This window comes from Petaurus breviceps, unplaced genomic scaffold, assembly GCF_028583685.1.
Source record: "Petaurus breviceps papuanus isolate PSGF00001 unplaced genomic scaffold, PetGlider_PUasm1.0 99, whole genome shotgun sequence".
Taxonomy (NCBI): Eukaryota; Metazoa; Chordata; class Mammalia; order Diprotodontia; family Petauridae; genus Petaurus; species Petaurus breviceps.
This window is the reverse complement of record NW_027187465.1, coordinates 24,975,809-24,994,588: the sequence shown is the minus strand read 5'-3', so window position 1 is coordinate 24,994,588 and position 18,780 is coordinate 24,975,809. Positions and strand designations below refer to the sequence as shown.

The following is an 18,780-nucleotide window of genomic DNA, read 5'->3' as shown; positions in this document are numbered from 1 at the left end:
GTGTGTTTGTGAGTGTGAGTGTACGTGAATGTATATATGTGTGCATGAGTGTGCATGTGTGTCTGAGTGTGTGTCTCCTAAGTGTGAAGCAGCCTAGCACAGTGCACCGAGTACTGGATTTGGAGTTAAAGGTGTGAGCCGGCCTGGGGCCAAGGAGCTGGCCAGGGCAGCAGGCTCAACTTCTTCCCCTTTCATTTAGATGCATCACTGGCCAGCACCTGTGTGTGGTAGGTCATGACAAGGCTGAAGGAGCCTGTGGAAACCGCTCTGAGGGAGGCACCCGGGGGAAGCAAAGCATTTTGGGAGGCGAATGAGCGGGCCCATAAATATGTCTGGATGACTGAGGAGTCCATCATCACTTCCTTCTGTCTCAGAGGCTGTGCTCCCAAAGGAACCCCGCCCCCCCGCCCCAGCCCTGCGCCAGGCCCTTGGCCTCACCCTTGGTGGCCAAGCCCAGAACCCTCAGAGCACTCACATGTTGTTGACATCTGTCCCAGCTGCTTTTTCCAATACTTCATCAGTCACCTCCAGGCCTGGTGGGAATTGTGGATGCTGTCAAGAGAGGGGGTGGGGAGAGAGGAAAGAGAGAAAGAGAAGAGAGAGAGAAAGAGGAGGAAAGAGAGGAGGGAGGGAGAGAAGAGAGGGGGAAAGACAGAAAGAGGAGGAGAGGAGAGAGAGAAGGAGCAGGAGAGGGAGGGAAGAAGGGAGAGGGAGAGAGACAGACAAACGGGCACAGAGAAAGAGAGAGGGAGAGATAGAGAGACAGAGTGGGGGAGATAGAGGGAGAGAGAGAGGGAGAGAGGGAGAGAGAGAGAGAGAGAGAGAGAGACAGAGAGAGAGAGAGAGAGACAGAGAGAGACAGAGAGAGACAGAGAGAGACAAGAGAGAGACAGAGAGAGACAGAGACAGAGACAGAGACAGAGAGACAGAGAGAGAGAGAGAGATCAGGCTGTGACTCAGAAGCCTCTTGGCTGCTCCTCTGCCCCACATTCCCTGGCTCTGTCCCACATCTCATCCGCCTCTTGGGCAGCTCCAGCAGGATAGAAGACTGTGTGAGCTCCCAAGGCCAATCAGACTTGGGAAGAAAGTGCATACTGACCAGGAAGGCCAGATAAAGTCCAGGAAGGATGTCCAGATTCTAAAGCCAAGAGTAGGTTCTTAACTATAACAAATTAAACCCAACAAATATTTACTGATACAAGGTGAACCAAGTAGAGAAAAAAAACACACACACATTTATAATTCTTGGCCATCTCTCACCCAGGCTGGCAAAATGGGTCTAGTCCAAGCAGTGTGAAATCCACCCGCAAATCAACATTTTTAAACAATTCCATGCAGGCACAGGAAAAATAATAATGTAAATGCAGATATCTGCAAAGCAGCTTGAGAGTAGAGACTGTTTCATGGCTGTCTATGTATTTCCAGTGCCTATCAGGAACTGGCATACAGTAGGTGCTTACTGATGAAGTGACCTGCCAGATGTATGTAAATAAAGAATGTAAACTCCTTGAAAGCAAGGAATGTTTCATTCTTTGTATTTGTATCTCCAGGTCCTAATCCAGTGTTTGGCACACAGTAGGTGCCTAATAAATGATTAAATATGTGCATCGTAGTGGCGGCTAGGTGGCGCAGTGAATAGAGAACCAGCCCTGGAGTCAGGAGGACCCGAGTTAAAATCTGACCTCAGACACTTAACACAAAAAACTAGCCATGTGACCTTGGGCAAGTCACTTAACCCCAACTGCCCTACCTTTCCCCCTCCAAAAAAAAGCAAAAAAAATGTGCATTGTATCTCCCAAGCTCAAAGTTTATTGGTTGACTAAATTATTAGAATTATATAAATGAATAACATGCTATTATTTTTATTTTATTTATGTTGTTAATTTTTAAGTTTCATTTTTGTCTTTGTCTTTCTCTTATTTATCTCTTATCTTGGGCTCACATTTTTGTTCAGTCATTTCAGCCACATTTGACTCTTCATGCCTCTGCTGGTGGTTTTCTTGGCAAAGACACTGAAATGATTTCCCATTTTCTTCTCCAGCTCATTTGACAGATAAGGAAACAGAGGCAAACAGGGTTAAGTGACTTGCCCAAGGTCACACTGTGAGGAAGTGTCTGAGACCAAATCTGAACTCTTGAACATTTGGCAGATGTTTAACATGTGCTTGCTGGGTTGGATTGGAAGACAACTTTAAATAGCATTAAAACACTGGGCCACATCTGTGCTAACTTAAAAAGCACACATCTTCCTGTTCCTCAGACAAACAGAAGGGTCCTCAAAGGTAAGGCAGACTGTGGAGCTGAGGCTAGCAAGAAGATGAAAAATAGGTCTGGCCCAAATAGCATGAAATCAACATTTTTAAACAAATTTCATTGGGGCAGAGGAAAAACCTTGAGACACAAGGCCTAGCAGAGGTGCAGACCGGGATCCTGGGACACCAGCCTCCCTGGTGCAGAGCCCAGGCCCCCAGGATGCTGCTATGGGAAGCCCACCATAATGGCAGCAGGGAGGAGCAGGGAAGGTAAGAGGAATCATTCTTGCTAACGGCTCAATTATTTCTGGACTATCAGAGGAATGCAAGAACTATTCATGCCCTTTAAATTTCAGTGCCGAGAGAAAAGCCTCAGCTGTCTCACCTTTGTTACAACTTTGGCTTCAGGCACTTACCAATCTAATGTTGTTTTACTTATCAGGGACAGTGTGGGGGCAGAGGGGACATCAATTAGAAGTACAGTGGGGGTTTCCATAATGTGCTGAAACAAATTTACCAATAAAAAACCATTTTTAAGGCTTGAGAAGCAAAGAAACAACTTAGCTTCATGTGAGGGACTAGGGAAATGAAACTGAAAAATTATGCAATGCTTCTCAGAGAGCTTAGAGTCCCATAGAACAGGACGGCAGATTTTGAGCCTCTCATTTCACAGATGGGGGAGCTGAAGCAAGTGACTTGGCCAAGGACACACAGAGAGCAAGGTCTGAGCGGTATCTGAACCTGGGTCGTGCTGGAGTCCAACACTTGGAAAGACCTGCATTCCAATCCAGCCTCAGACACTTAATAACTGTTTGTTCCTCGGCAAGACACTTATGTTCTTTCTTTCTTTCTTTTTTTAAAGCAATCGGGGTTAAGTAACTTGCTCAAGGTTACACAGCCAGTTATTTCTGGGTGTGGTCCTAAGTATCTGAGCCCGGATTTGATCCCCAGGTCATCCCGACACTGGAGCTGGTGCGCTTACTTGCTGAGCCACCTGGCCGCCCCTCACTTATGTTCTTTCAGACTCAGTTTCTTAACCTCTAAAATAGGAATAATGGTAGCAGCGTCCTCTGAGGACGTCATGAGGTCCAAATGAGATCACACTTGTGAAGCACTTAGCATGGTGCTGGCACACAGTAGGTCCTTCAATAAGTGCATGTTTCCTGCCCCAGCCCCTGAGCCTGCCTGGATACTGGGGAATGGGCTCAATCACTCTTCCCCAACCAGCAGTAAGGTGGCATTTTAAGGGGAAGAGTGGACCAAGGCATCTGTCCAGTTTCATGATGCCGCTGGTTTCTTGACATCCCTTTGTCAATATCTAACTGGAGGATGTGGTTGGGCAGAGGGAGGGATGATGACGTTGTTGGGCACAGGGTGGGGTCAAAGGTGACACCAGCCAGAAGGCTCCAAATGTGGCCAGACCAAGGAAGCCCCTGGCAGGACCCCTCCCTCCTGGCTCCCCAGATTCCTGAGACAATTACCTTGAGATGGAAAGAGATCTTGGTCAGTAGAAGTTTGGTGTAAATGGTCACGAGGTGTCCATAGCGGTCATGTAGGTGACCCTGCCAAGAGGAAATATAAGAGCAGCTGGACAAATGGTGTAACAACAGAGTGCTGGAAGAACTCACAAATTCGAGGAAGTGGGAGAAACCCTGTGAAGACTTGGATCAGCTGATGCTGGGAGAAATAATCCACACAATGACTGCAAGAACGTGCAAGAACATGGCCCTGGGAGGGCCCGATCTACACGGGGAGCAAGCCTGCCTCCTCTCCCCAGAGAGGTGGTGGAACAAGGGGGCAGAACGCGGCATACACTGCCGGACTCTCCAGGCCACTGGATGACTGGCTTGCTTTATTTAGCTGTACTTCTACTTAAAGGGGGGGCTCTATGGGGCACACACGTGTGCATGTGTGTCTGTGAGTGATTTGGGCAGTGACATGGAAAAACAAAGTATGTACATGTGTACACATTCAACATACACAAATGTGTGTGCACACAAGTCATAGATCAGACATATATGTATACGTATATATGTATCTATGTAAATAGAAGGGAGGATAGATTCAGGAAGGCAGGAAGGAGGGAACGGGAAAAGGGAAGAAGGAAGAGAAAAAGAAAGACAGAAGAAAGGCAAGAAGGGAGGGAAAGAAGAAAGAGAAAGAGAGAGAGAGGAAGGAAAGGAGGAAGGGAGGGAGAAAGGAGAGGGAAAGACAAAAAGAAAGAAGGAAGGAAGAGAAAAAGAGAGAAAGAAAAAAGGAAAGAAATGAAGGGAGAGAGGAAGGAAAGGAAGGAGAGAGAAAGGAAGGAAGAAGGAAAGGAAGGAAAGAGAGAGGGAGAGAGAAAGAGAGGAAAAGGACTGGCCCTATGATTTCACTGGTATGGGAACTCCCAGTGAGAACTCTCTATGTACCTCAGAATCTTGGAGAGCTGTTTAAGCCACTGAGTCTGTAAGCATTTATTAGGGGCCTCCTCTGTGCCAGGCTCTGTGAGAAGTACCAGGGATACAGAGAAGGCAAAAAGCCCAGTCCCCTTGAACCAAGAGCCGAACGCTATTTCCAGGTGCTCCCAATCTAATGGGGGGCTAACAAGCCACGCCCAGAAGAAATCAGTGGTCACCTCAAAGGGAAGGCACTCCCTGAGAGGAGGCCTCAGAAAAGCTTCTTGCTGAAGGAAGCCAGGAGGCCAGGAGGCAGGGAGAGGGGAGGGGCCTTGCAGGCCTGGGCAACGGCCACCGAGGCACCCAGATTTGGCCAGGATCTCATGGCTGTGAGGTGTTGGAGGCAAGACCTGAACCCAGGACTGCCCAGTTTCCAGGCTGACTGGGCCTACGAAGTCATGTGGCCTATATCAACACATATGTTTAAAAAGAAAACAATGAAGTCACCGGAACCAGAATGAGTTTACCCAGCCATGAACAGCAGGGGATGGGAAGACAACATCGTGTCTTATGAGGCCAATTTATAAACTGGGAGCCTGAGTCAGAGCCAGTGGAACAGAAGCAGCCAAAAGACCTCGTAATCCCTGTGCTGGTGGTGCAGCCCTGTCAGATGGCCCAGGGCTTGCCTCATAGCCGACCCCCTCCCCTCTGAGCAGGGGCTGCCTCCAGAGGCCCTTGTCCTGCCCTCACTGGACATATTCATTGGTGGGGGCCTGGGCTGAAGAAGAGGCCTCAGAAGCCCCTTCTTCCTTGGAGCTCTTGTGATCCTGGCACCCAGGGCAAACCCCTTCTCTTCTCTCTGCCTCAGTTTCTACATCTGTACAACAAAGGGATTGGACTAGATCAAGCCATTCTCCAAGTGTGGTCTGAGAAACCCTGGGTGTGCCCAAGACCCTTTCAGTGGGTCCTCAAGGCCAAAAATTTTTCATCAAAATACAAGGCATTATTTACCCATTAAAATATGCCTTCCTTTCCCAATTAGTGTCTTGCAAAGCTCTATTTTCTACATATATATATTTATATATTTACTGTTCTAAGACCCCTCCTAGCCCTGACATCCCCTGTTCTGAGTCCCCTCCCAGACCCGACATCCCCTATTCTGAGGCCCCTCCCAGACCTGACATCCCCTGTTCTGAGGCCCCTCCCAGCCCTGACGTGCTCTCAGGTCTTTCTGAGCTCTAGATCATGAGAGTCCTTCCCCCCAATAACCCAGCCCGCTCTCTGCCAGGGCTCTCCTCCTCCCCTTTAGCGGCCCATCACCAGTTTCACCCCAGAAACACGTGGGAGAAGAGAGTGCCTCCCTCCGGGCGATGGGCCAGCTCAGCGTGGGCCTCCTTCCTAAGAATGCTAGTGGGCAGACTCTTCTTGGCTGACTGCTGACGCACAGACACAGGCCCACATGTGTGCCCCAAACCACGGGGCTCTCATCCCAGGCCCCTTGGTTCTGGGCGGCTCCCCAGGCTCAGGCCCCAGCACAGGCCCTGGCCCTTCAGCACTGTGTCTTTGTTCTTCTGAAGGGCATCAAGGAAGGCACACCCTGGCTAGCTGGCTCCATTCCAGCAGGCTAAGCCCTCCCTCAGGGGACCCTCCCATCTGAAACCATAGCTCACTGTCCCACTGCTCCATCATCTATTCCCAGGATGAGCCAACACAGTCCATCTCACGGCAGGAGCACTGATCTGCAGACCAAAGCGGCCCTGGAGGCCCTCTTCATTTTACAGATGAGAAAGATGAGGCCTAGGGAATGTCAGGGCCAGGAGGGGCCTTAGAACAGGGGATATCAGAGGGGGGAATCGAACTCAGGTCCTCTGACTTCTACTTCTGTGCCAGCTGGAGTTAGGAAAAAAGGTCTCTTCTTCACTCAGGAGCCTGCCCTTCCTCCAGGGCTTAGAAGGGACCAGGAATCCAGGTATTGGAATGGGACAGAAAACCCACTATGGATACAGGGGCCGGTTCTCCAAAACAGAGGAATCAGACATATCCAAAGGGGCCAAAAAAAAAGGGCAGCTGATTTTTACAGAAAACTGGTGGCCCATTGCACCTACCGAGGGGCCTGACTAATGTTTTACATTGTTTGCTGAACTGCTTTTTGGGGAGAGGGTGGGCTGGTGCAGGAACAGAGCATTGGGCCGAAATCAGGCAGATCTGACCTTAGACCCTTACTAGCTATGTGACCGTAGGCAAGTCATGGAACCTCTGCCAGCCTCAGTTTGCCCATCTGTAAAATGTGGATAATAATATCACCTACCTTCCCAGGGTTTTTGCAAGAATCAAATGAGGTCATAATTGTAAAACACTTACTTAGCTCAGTGCCCAGGGCATAGTAAGCATCGTGTAAGGGCTAGCTATTATTTCTTTTTAATTCTTTTTTCCAACAGACAGTTTGCTGGACATGAGATGGGAAAGAATAAATTCAGAAATGAAGATGATGTAAAGAGAAAAGATATCAAACAGGAAAAGGAAATGCTTGTTGCATTCATGAATAACAGCAAATGTAATGGTTTTTCCCCCTTTTTAAGTACATTTTTATTTTGTTAAATATTCCCCAATTGTAAAAAAAACTTAACATTCTTTTTCGAAAAACATTTAAACGTTCTTTTTTACTTTTCTTTGGAGGGGGAAAGGCAGGGCAATTGGGGTTAAGTGACTTGCCCAAGGTCACATGGCTAGTAAGTGTTAAATGTCTTGAGTCCAGATGTGAACTCAGGCCCTCCCAACTTCAGGGCTGGTGCTCTATTCACTGAGCAACCTAGCCGCCCCTAAACATTCTTTTTTAAAAAAGGACAAGTTCCCAATTCTCTCTCTCTCCCCCCAATTTGATACTGATTATGCATGTGAATCCTAAGCAAAGAGAATCTAGATAAAGCTTCACAGGAAGTATTTGTCATTATAGTGACATATTAGCACAGCGGACACGACCTGGGTTCAAGTCCCACCTCAGATACGTACTGGCTACATGACCCTGGGTAAGTCACTTAACTGCAGCTAGGTGGCACAATGGATGGGCTTCAAGGAAGAAAGACCTGAGTTCAAATACAGCCTCAAATGTTCACTAGCTGTGTGACCCTGAACAAGTCACTTAACCACTATCTGCCTCAGTTTCCTCAACTGTAAAATGGGGATAATAAAAGCACCTAACTTCCCAGGGTTGAAATGAGGGTCAAATGGGAGAATATTTGTAAGGTTTATTGGAAACCTAAAGGTGCTGTATAAATGCAGCTATTATTAATGTGATTATTACAAACTAGTTAGTACTGGAAAAGTTGAGTCTTTGACAGCTGTCCCTGGGGAGGGAGGGTCCTGAGAGAGAAGGGTTTCCCTGCTAGAATATGAGCTCCTCGGGAGCAGGGGCTCTTGCATTTTTGTCCTTGTACGGCCTTCAAGGCCCACTTAAAAATCCAAAACTATGAATTATAATCCTATGACCCAGCACTGATGAAATTGCAGATTTGGATGAAAAAAAAAACCCAAACCCAACCAGCTGACATATACATAGAGCCCTAAGGTCTTCAGAGTGCTTTAAAGCCAATATCTATTATATTTATTTTTACAGATGAAGAAACTTCAAACAGGTGCCATGCCTTTTCCAGAATCCCATAGTGACTACGTGTTGGAGGGGGGATTTGAACTCAGGTTTTCTGACTCCAACCCCCTCGCCCTCTCCTCAGCCAGGACGCCTCAATAGCGTTTGGTGGTTTGACAAAGGCTTAATCTTATGTGAACTTCATCACACCTTTCATGGGGAGGTATTTCAGGGTTTCATTATCCCCATTTCACAGATGAGAAAACTGAGGGAAAATGAGGTGACTTGGCCAGGGTTACACTGGCAGGAAGTATCTGACACAAGAGTAGAACGCGATCTTCCTGACTCCAAGTCCAGGGTTCTAGCTTCTCTGCGTGGGACCAAAAGTCGCACTGAGGCAGTAACTGGCCACTGAAAACCATGATGGGAGGCAGAGAGGGAAGGGGGCCAACAGACCCGCCTTCTGCTAAGCTCCCCACTCCAGGCTGGTTCTGGACACTTACCCAGAGATCTCCAATCTCCCGAATGTTGCTCCGATACCTTTGGCAGTCATGGAGGACCTAGAACAGAGGGGAAGAAGGAGGGGTCAGGCTCTCTGTGTGGTGGCCACTGTGGAGGACGGCCCGCGATCTTGGCCCCAGGGGCCGGTGGGGGCACCATTGCTGCCCCAGACCCATGGGCCTTAGTCAGAGTGTGGGGGAGTGAAGCCCCCCAGGGTCTCTGGAATGACAGGGGAGGGCGGGGAGCTCTACTCACATTGGGGTGTCCATCCCGAAGCACTTTGTGGAGAACATGGCAGAACTTCCAGCTGAGGACAGGGCTGCTGGGGAGGGGCAGGCCGATGGCGTAGGACCAGAAGGTGAAGGCCCCCTTCTCATGGTGGGTGCCCAAGATGATGCCTTCTCAGAGGTCAAGGTCAATGCAGGGAGGGATTTGGCCGTGCAGAGGGTACTTAATAAGGGGGTTCTGGGTGAATTAACCTTTTTTTGGTGGGGGGAGGTGGGCCAAACAGCTCCGGTGTGTTTACTATCAAAGGCTGCAAGTCACCATCTCCCCATTCTCCCTCCCTCCCTTTGTCCACAGGCAGGAAGGTAGTAAAACCATAGATTTAGACCTGAAGGCACCTAAAGGGGTCTCCGGTCCAAGCCCCTGGGGGTAGCCCAAATACCAGCTTGTACATGGAGCCTTCCCTAATTCCCCACTGCCAGGGCTCTTCCTGACTCAGCTGTATGTAGGCTGTGTGACTGGGTAGATAGGACACTGGGCCTAGAGTCAGGAAGATCCTAGTTCAAATCCAGCCTCAGACACTTACTAGCTGTATGATCCTGGGCAAGTCACTTAACCTCTTTTGCCTCAGTTTCCTTATCTGTAAAATGGGGATAACAAATAGCACCTACCTCCCAGGGCCGTTGTGAGGATCAAACCAAACATTTGCAAAACACTTAACACAGTGCCTGGCACACAGTAGGAGCTTAATAAATGTTTTTCTTCCACTTCGTTTGTATTTGTTTTTTTTATTAATTTTTTATTATATGTGTTTGTCAGATCCCCTATTAGAATGTAAGTTCCTCAAGGGTAGTAATGGTTTCATTATTCATATTTGTTTATTTATTTATTTGCTTTTTGGAGGGGGGAAGGCAGGGCAATTAGAATTAAGTGACTTGCCCAAGGTCACATGGCTAGTAAGTGTTAAGTGTCTGAGGCTGGAACTCAGGTCCTCTTGACTACAGGGTCAGTGCTCTATTCACTGCACCACCTAGCTGTCCCCATTATTCATATTTGTGTCCCTAGCTCCTGGCATAAAGCCTAGAACATAGAAGAGACTTTATACATATTTGTTGACTGAGTAAGTGACTTGCCCAAGGTCTCACAGCTCATAAGTACCAAAAGGACGACTGGAACCCAGGGTCAGTGACTGCAGATCTACAACTGTTTCCCACTGTTCCTTTCCTACATTCTTCCTTCAACAAGAAAGCATCATGGGTCTGTAAGGCTGGAGTCTGGGGCAAAGGATTCAGGGTCAGAGGCCCTGAATCTGAGGCCAAGCTCTGCCCCTGACTACCTGTGGTGGCAAAAGGCAGAGAGCTGGGTATGGAGGCAGAAGGCCTGGATTCAAATCCCACCTCTGAGACATATACTAGCTGTGTGACCTTGGGTAAGTCTGCTTCTCTGGATCTCAGTTTCCTCAGGAGGTTATTGCTACATCTTGGGTAAATCCCTTCGTTGCTCTCTACTATAAAATGAAGGGGTTGGACTGGGTGGCCTCTAAGGTCCCTAGGCCTTAATCCCCCAGGCCTCAGTTTCCTCATTTGTTCAATGAGCTAGCTTGACTAGAGAGACTACTTCTGTCTCTTCCAGATCTAAATCACACACTCCTATTAACTCCCCAAGGGGAGGGCAGAAGCAAGTTCAGCGGAAAGCTGAGACTACAGACTGCCCCGGGATGCTCAGGGCTGAGTCAGAAAGCAGGGAAAACCATGCCTGCCTCGGCCCCAGGTCTCAATAAATGAAAACCTCGCCCAACTGCAGAAAGAATGGATTTCCTGAGGGGTGTGCTTTCATTCATCCCAAGGAAGCACGGTGTCATTCTCTCCTTTCCCCCCAGCCCTACCCTCTTCCCCAAGGGATCCAGATTCTGAGAAGGATACGGCGTGCATGCTTTTCCTTCACTGGGGCTTCCTGGGTGTTGATGGCTTTGCTGATGCTGATCGCCTATGAAAGAGAGAACAGCAGAGGTCAGACACCTGTCCAGGATGGCCATTTCTCCCATCATCATTTATAATGGAGATTTCTAAAAGGTTTACAAGCATTCTATATGCTTTATCTTGTTTGATCCTCACACTGACCCTGGGAGGGAGGTCCTATCATTATCACCATTTTAAAAATTAAAAAAAAAAAACACAACAAAACTGAGGTTAAGAGAGATTAAGAGCTCAGGGTCACACAGCTAGTAAGTGTCTGAGACAGGATTTGGACCCAGAGGCCAATGCTCATCCATGTTACCATGCCTCCTAATCTGCCTACAAAAGGAATCAAGCTCAAAGCTGAGAAAAGAAATTAAATTCCTTCCACATCAGAGTACAGACGGAGATGGAAGGAAGGAAATAGGAATATTTTGGATAAATGGATTCTGGTGCAGTCTCTCTGCCTAAAAATGTCAATGTGTTCATTCTCTGCTCTCTTTCCTCCTCCCCAATGCCCTTCCTGATACAAAGACAGAGACAGACAGACAGAAGCACACACACACACACACTCACTCAACTCCAGAAACTACTGGAAAAACCAGGAGCTACTGATGAATAAGAAACACCCTCGAGCTCACACATCCTACTCTCCCCAAACACTTGAGACAAGGATTCCCTTCTTCTCCCCCCTCCCCCCAGGAAGGGAGGGAGTCAGCTTTGTTGCTGTTTCTTTTCAAACAGATGGTTTAGTGTCACACCCCAGTGATAACTGGTCCCCACCACTGGGCAAAGCCACCTCTCCACCCAGCCTCTAAGAGCTCACAGCTGGTGCTCCTTCCTCTTCATCACCCCCGTAACCACTTGCCTGGATGGCTACAGACCTCCCAGGAAACCAAACCATCCCCAGGCCCCATGTGTCTCACCCCAACAAGAGAAAAACCACAAATTCTGCTTCTACCAGCCTCAGAGGAGGGAGGGAAATACCACAAAGCACCAGCACCACAAAGAACCGGAGGCTGAAAAGCCAGCTCTAAGCTTTCTCTTTTGGACCTGACTGGTGACTGAGACAGAGGACACCAATGGAGATGGGTTGCTTGTCGTTTGAGAAGTGACTCGGCCAAGGTCACACAGCTAGGTTACAGCTAGTCTCTCACAATTTCTCTCCCGGTTAAGTTTTGGGGTTGGAAAAAGTCTTTGTCATCAAGAGGATGATAGGATTTTGAGTGGAAAGAGAATTTAGAGTGAATTAGGACAGTTGGATGGCACCATAGTGCATAGAGAATTGGGCCTGGAGTCAGGAAGATAAGATCAATTTGAGAGCGGTTGTGGCTAAAAAATCATCACCTGATGGCAGCTGTGACAAGAGGTCTTACCATGAGGCAGCACTGGGCCTGGACACTTAGGAGTTATGTGACCCTAGGTAAGTCACTTTACCTCTATCTGCCTCAGTTCCCTTAATGGGGATTATAACAGCACCTACCTCTTAGGGTTGCAAGAAGGATCAAATGAGACAATCATTGTAAAGCACTCTGCCCCCATTTCTGCCTCCATCCAAGCCAGCAAGGCTCTATGCCGGGCCCCGCTCTTTTCCTTAGGTGTGCCCTCACCTGGTGACCTCACTGACTCCCATGGGCTCAGTTACCATCTAGAAGCCAACAGCCCCAGAGCTCGGTGTCCAGTCCTGACCTTCCTCTTTCACTTATCTCCTGACTCCAAACTTCCCCGCCAGGTCCTGAAGCATCCCCAGCCTCCGGCCGCCCCTCTCTGCCGGGTGAGTTCTTCCTGACGGCTCCCTTCTGAGCCAGACATGCTCACTACTTTTATTCCTGGGGCTCAGCACCTGGCCACTGTCAAATGCCTGCAGCTCGACCAGAGACCAGAGCCTCAGATGCCTCTGGGACATCTCAAACTCGGCCTGCATGGGACAGAAGCCGTTCTCTCCCCCTCTCTGATGACACCACCATCCTCCAGCCTCCCAGACTCCTCACTGGCTTCCCAGACCTAAGCCTCTCTCCTCCCTTCTCCATCCCTAGCTGTAGCGGCAAGCACCCCAAGCATCCTCAGGGTTTGCTGCCAATACAGGTTCTTGGATCTGCTTTGATAAAGGAAAGCAACTCAAAATGGGTTAACAAGTTTACTTTAATCAGTCAGACATATATCCTTTACCTTGTTCAGGGGAAAAAGGTCAGTACCCTGAACTTCAAAGTATACAGGCAGAATTATCAAGACAGAAACAGATCAAGTAGACAGCTTTCCAAACTGTCCAGCCATTACATCCATACCAAATCAACATCTGGGTTTTTCAAAGCTGGGGGCATCTGGACAACGGCTTCCCAGAATCCATATCAAATCACAGAACACTTCTCAAAGTGAGCCCCAAAACAAAGCCTCACATCAGGGCTTATATAGCCTCCTGGCTCAGAGAATGTAACAACCTTTTGGAGCCACTGGCCAATCAAAAAGTATTTATTGAAAAACAAGCCTCCCTCCCCAGGCTCCAGGTGCACTTTAGCCTAGGGGCAGGGAAGATCTTTAAATTTACATTCCCATTACGCTAGCACACAGTAGGTGCTTACATGCTTTCTGAACTGAGCTGTGGAAGAACTTCCAGAGGCAAGCTAAAACAAGGACACTCGATTCTAGGTAATGTCACTCAGCCAGTCAGCCGGCCAATCGGTAAATATTTCTTGAGGACCTACTACGTGCCTAGTGCTAGACTGCTTGCCTGGGATACAAAAAGAGGCACAAGTCAGCGCCTGCCCTCAAGGAGCTCATAGTCTAATGGGTGAGGCACCAAGCCAGTAAGTACCACAATCCACAGATCATTAACAGAGGGGCAGGGAAGGCTTCCCGGAGGAGGTGGGAAGCCAGGGAGGCCAGCAGGAGGAGAGGAGGAGGGAGAGCATGCCAGGCATGGGGGACAGCCAGAGAAAATGGTCTTGTTTGTGAATAAATGTGTATTGACTAGGTCAGCACAGTGTAGCAGATGGAGCACTGAATTTGGAGTCCTGAAGATCTGAGTTCAAATCCCACCTCAGACACTGTGCAACCCTGGGTCAATCACCTTCACAGGCCTCAGTTTCCCTTCTGCACAATGAGGGGGCTATCCCTGAAAAGTCCTTAGCGCCCTCCTTCTCTCGAAAGCTAAAAGCATCCAAGAGCCAGAGGAGACCAGCTTGGGAATGAAAGCTTCCCAGGACCTCAGAGGACATTCTAATGGGTGCAATCTTTTCATTTTAAAGATGAGGACACTGAGGCCCAGACTGATGAGAAGCTTTAGGACCACAGGTGTGGAGTCTAATAACTTCCATTTTACAAAGACCCAAGAGGGGATGGGACTTGCCCTCCCCCGTGAATCTGCAAAGCTCAGGAGGGTCTGTCAGAGCAGACCAAGGCCGGGTGTGTTCTGTGTGTCCGGGGCAAGCATCAAACACCCCTGCAGAGACAACCCCCGGCTCCCAGGAAGGGGAAGCACAGTTTGGATGGACGGCCTGCATTCACCACAGCTGATTCAGAAGGATGGGGTGATGGCTGTGGTGAGGGGGAGGAGGGAGGGATGCAGAGAAAGAGGAGTTTTGGTTGTACAGTTGTACACATGGCCAGTGTGGGCCAGGAAAGCAGGAAGACCCCAAGTCCTAGGCCTTGCCCCTACTCCATTCTTTGCAATGGGGAAAAGGTTGAGGGAGGGGTGCGGTTGGAAGGGTGGATAGGGTAAGATTTGTACCCAGCGCCAATTCACAAGCTAGTGGAAAACACAAAGACGTCTATCCATCTTACTCCTCTATCCAAGAGTGTGGCAGAATTTTTTAGAAAATGGAATGGCCTGGTAGACTTGATCTAATGTGGTCTTGGCGGCAGCCCAGTGGATGATGGATGATGGGGACAAGGGCCTTCCCAGCAAGGCGCACGCCACCCTATGGAGCCACACATACCCTCCCATGACCACCAGCTGCCGAGTCCCGTCCCTGCTCACACGGATCCCTCTGTCCAGCCCCTCTTCACCCAGGCCACTTCTAAAGCCCCCTCCCCACCTCCACCTCTTCAGCCCATCCTCTACCAGCTGCCAAACTGGTTTTCCTGAAGCTCTGACCACGGATATTACTCCCACCCCCTGCCTCCTGATGGGCACCACCACCCAGTCTCTGCCAATTTTCCCAGACTTTTTACAGGGGCCCTCTACACCTCCCTCTAAATGACAGTGTAGTCCAGTAGGAAGATGGCTGTTTGGAATCAGCAGAGACTTGAGTTCAAATCCCTCTTCTGACATTTGCTAGCTGAATGACAAAGGGCAAGTAAGTCTCTGCACTTTCTGTGAGCTGCAGTGTCCTCACATGTAAAATGGGCACACTGATGCCCATGGTTCCTGCCCTACAGAGCTGCTGTGAAAATCAAATGAGATAATGGATGCAATGTTAGTGATTCTTCTAAGGAGAGAAGTACCATGGGAGGAGTCCGAGACTTTCCCGGTTTCAGAACCAACCCGGAGACCTACATGGAAGACGCAGAACCATGCAGGATGGAGGGAGGGAGAGGAGTCACCGATCTGGAGTTTGAGGTCGTCCTTTTACAGAAAGGGAAAACAAGGTCTCGAGAGCTTAAGCCACGTGCCTGAGGTCACCCAAATGGTGAGTGGCAGAGCCAGGACTAGCAGGTCCTTTGGACGCGCCCCCCCCCCCCCCATCTGAGGCTCTTCCCATGCCATTCTCCTATTTCTCCGGGCCACATGGCCAAGCCCTCAGCTGACCACAGCGCAGCCTGCTCTGCCCAGGCCCTCCCACCACCAGCTCCCAGTCACTGACCTCCTTTCACACAGGCCCCCATTGTGCCCCTGACTCATTTAGATTCTGAGATCTGAGGCTGTAACTCAACTGTATAAATTACTGGAAGCCTCGCTCTTCTCTCCCCCCAGGGCACCACTGGGCACTGAGCCTCAGGGGATGCCAGCTTCTCCCTGGGTCATCTCAAAACATCGGGATGCTCTGGTCTTTTCAGTCCCAAATACTGAAATGGGGGGCTCTCATCTAACTGGAGGACTGAATTCCAATGTGACTTGAAGGATCTGAGCTGCTTTGGAGATTTCTCATCCTCACCCCAAGGTAACCCTGGGAACTTGGGAATGTGGTCCTCCTAGGATGTAGCCCTTACCTCCCTCATCACTCTGGCCTGGCTCACCATGAATCCTGGAACTTCCCCACAAGCAGTAACCTCAGCTCCCTCACGAGCACTTGGGCTTACAAGATAGCAAACACAGAACAGGTTTTAGTTAACAAAATACTAGCCAGACACAGATAGGTCCCATCAGTAGCTATCATTTTGTTTTTATTTGGAAAATACGTATATATACACACCTCTCTTCCAACTGAATGTAAGCTCCTTGAGGGCAAGAACTAGTTTCATTTCAGCTTTTATATCCCTGGACCTGCAGCCTTCAGGTCACATGTGGCCTTCTAGGTCCTGGGGTGAGGTCTTTGACTAAGTTCAAGTTTTACAGAACAAATCCTTTTCTTAAGAAGTCCTGGTCCAACCCTCCACCCATCCTGCCCTGTGGGGAGGGCTGACTCTAAATAGAATAGCTCAGACTGGGAAGGGATCTCACCTTGTGTTCCCACCATCGCCATGGGAACCCCATCTGCTCTGACAAGTGACCATCCAACCTTTGCTCGAAGACCTCCAGAGAGAGGAAGCCCGCTCCCTCCGAGGCGGGAGAGCTCTCATCAGAAAGGCCCTCCCGAAAGCAAACTGTACAAGCAGACAGAACACCTCAATCCCTTCATTCCTGTGACAGCCCTCTGAATACATTGAAAGACCTATTGTCAAGCCTTTCCTAATTCTCCTCTAAACCAGTCTTGGGCAGCCACCTCAGACATGAGCTGTGTGACCTGGGCAAGTCACAACCTCTGTCTGCCCCCCTTTCCTCATCTGTAAAATGGGGATAATGACAGTGCCCACCTTGCATGGCTGTTGCAAGGATCAAATGAAATAATAATTGTAAAGAGCTTAGAACAGCGCCTAGCACACAGCGAGCGTGCATAAATGCGAGACGTTATACTGTCCTCATTAACCACAGTCTGAAGGCCCCCAGCCAGCCATGGTGACTTCCCTGGACGCTCAGAGCTGGCTGCGATGCCCCCAGTGTGGTCGGACCCAGGCAGAGGACCATGGAGCTGTCGCCATCCCGGGCCTGGCCACCAGGACCCTCCCACCACAGCCCCAGGGAGCACCAGCTTTCCCAGCTACCACGTCACAGCAATGGCTCAGGCTGCATCAGTGGCCGTCTCTCCGGTCTGAAGGTCGCTTTCCCAGCCTCCCTTGGCAGCCCGTCCCAGTGGTCGGCTTCCTCCTGTCTAAACCCACTCTGCTGTCTGCAATGGCTCCTTCTCACCTCACCAACATGGCGGCACAGCCGAGCTCTGGTGACCTTCACCCTGGCTCCCTGACCCTTGGACTCCAGACCCAAAGGAAAGAGTTCCTAAGTGACGGAAGTGGGAGGGGAGCCAGAAGGGCCCTCGGAGGCCATCCAGTCCCAATTCCTCACTTTACAGAAGAGAAAACTGAGGTCCATGAAAGTCTGAAGGTGACAGAAGTGGAAAGCATCCAAGGCGAGATTCAAACTCGAGTATTCTGACTCTAAGGCCACCGTTCTTCCCACTGAACCACAATGCCAGCGAGCTACAGCTGAAAGGACCCTCAACACGAAGCCAAAAAGGCCTGGGTGCGAGTTCGAACCCTACCGAGTGAGGTCTCGGGCTATTTACAAGAGTTAATAAGCATTTATTAAGTGCCTACTGTATGCCAGACGCCACTAAGGTCTGGAGAAATGAGGAAAGGCACAATGTCAGTCCCTGGCCTGGAGGAGCTCCCAGGCTAATGGAGGAGACAAGGCGCGCTTTCACCACCTGGGTTTTGCTCTCATCTGAATAAGGGCAACGATAAAATCTACACTACCCGCCTCGCAGAACAGTAATGAGGAGTGTGTAAAACTGAATAATTCTAAATAAACAGAAATCAAATAAAATAATCAACGCAAAGTTCCATGCAACTGTGAGCGGACAAAATGCAAACTAGCATCGTTGTGGGAGAGCGTTAGACTCAGAGCATCTGGGTTCGAATCCTAAACATGGATTCCTAGATGGCTCAAGTCCATAGAGCTCTCTGTCCCTTGCTTTCCTCACCTCTAAGGTGGGGTGGTGGGAGTGTTAGACAGCTCCCAAGATCCCCCCACCCTGCCTAGCTCCAAAGCCGGGAAACTCCCAGCTCTGTGGCCCATTGGTCTTATCATATCCTCATGTGTAAAATGGCGGCCCTTGACCAGACGGTCCCAATGGTAGCTTCCAACCCTAAAGGGATCTGAGTTCAGAAGCTGACCTGGTCTTAGAGCATTTGCCAAAGATGGGCAGAGGAGGAAGCTGTTGCGTCCAGCCTCGCCTTGGTCCTGGGGCCTCGGTCACGTGGGGCCACCTGGCCTTCCCCAGGACATCTGAGCCAGCGACACTGGACTGCTGTGACCTGAGGCTTTATCAGAAATCAGCTCATCTCCAGCCAATGAGAAGCAACAGGCATCTCCTCCCTCCTTCCTCCATCCCAGGTCACTTCAGAGCAGGATTTCCTTCTGCCTTTAGAGAAAATCTGGCCAGTCAGTTAGAGAGAGTGATGGGGGGAGGGGGGGGGAGGGAAGATGACAAGGGACACTCTGGGTGGCTGCCTAAGGAAGGGTGGGGAGCTGAGAACTAGTGGGACCCCTTCCACCTTTCCCTGCTTTTCTAGGGTCACCCTCACTGGGAGGAAGAGAACAGGACCCAGTTCAGCCCTGTGTCTTGTGAAGAGAGAGGGAAAGGGAGAGAGAGAGGGGGAGGGGAGAGGGGGGGAGAGAGAGAGAGAGAGAG

At 49.7% G+C, this 18,780-nt stretch overlaps 1 protein-coding gene across 1 annotated transcript in view; it reads right to left on the bottom strand.

The window, feature by feature from the left end:
- Nucleotides 1-18,780, bottom strand: part of HIP1R (huntingtin interacting protein 1 related) — a 74,399-nt gene that overhangs the window by 30,333 nt on the left and 25,286 nt on the right. Inside the window, exons 2-6 of the mRNA XM_069081744.1 lie at nucleotides 10,862-10,925; nucleotides 8,970-9,112; nucleotides 8,717-8,773; nucleotides 3,734-3,814; nucleotides 476-552 (exon numbers count right to left, since the gene is read on the bottom strand). Of these exons, the coding sequence (XP_068937845.1) occupies nucleotides 476-552; nucleotides 3,734-3,814; nucleotides 8,717-8,773; nucleotides 8,970-9,112; nucleotides 10,862-10,925 (422 nt within the window). The remainder of the gene's footprint in view (nucleotides 1-475; nucleotides 553-3,733; nucleotides 3,815-8,716; nucleotides 8,774-8,969; nucleotides 9,113-10,861; nucleotides 10,926-18,780) is intronic.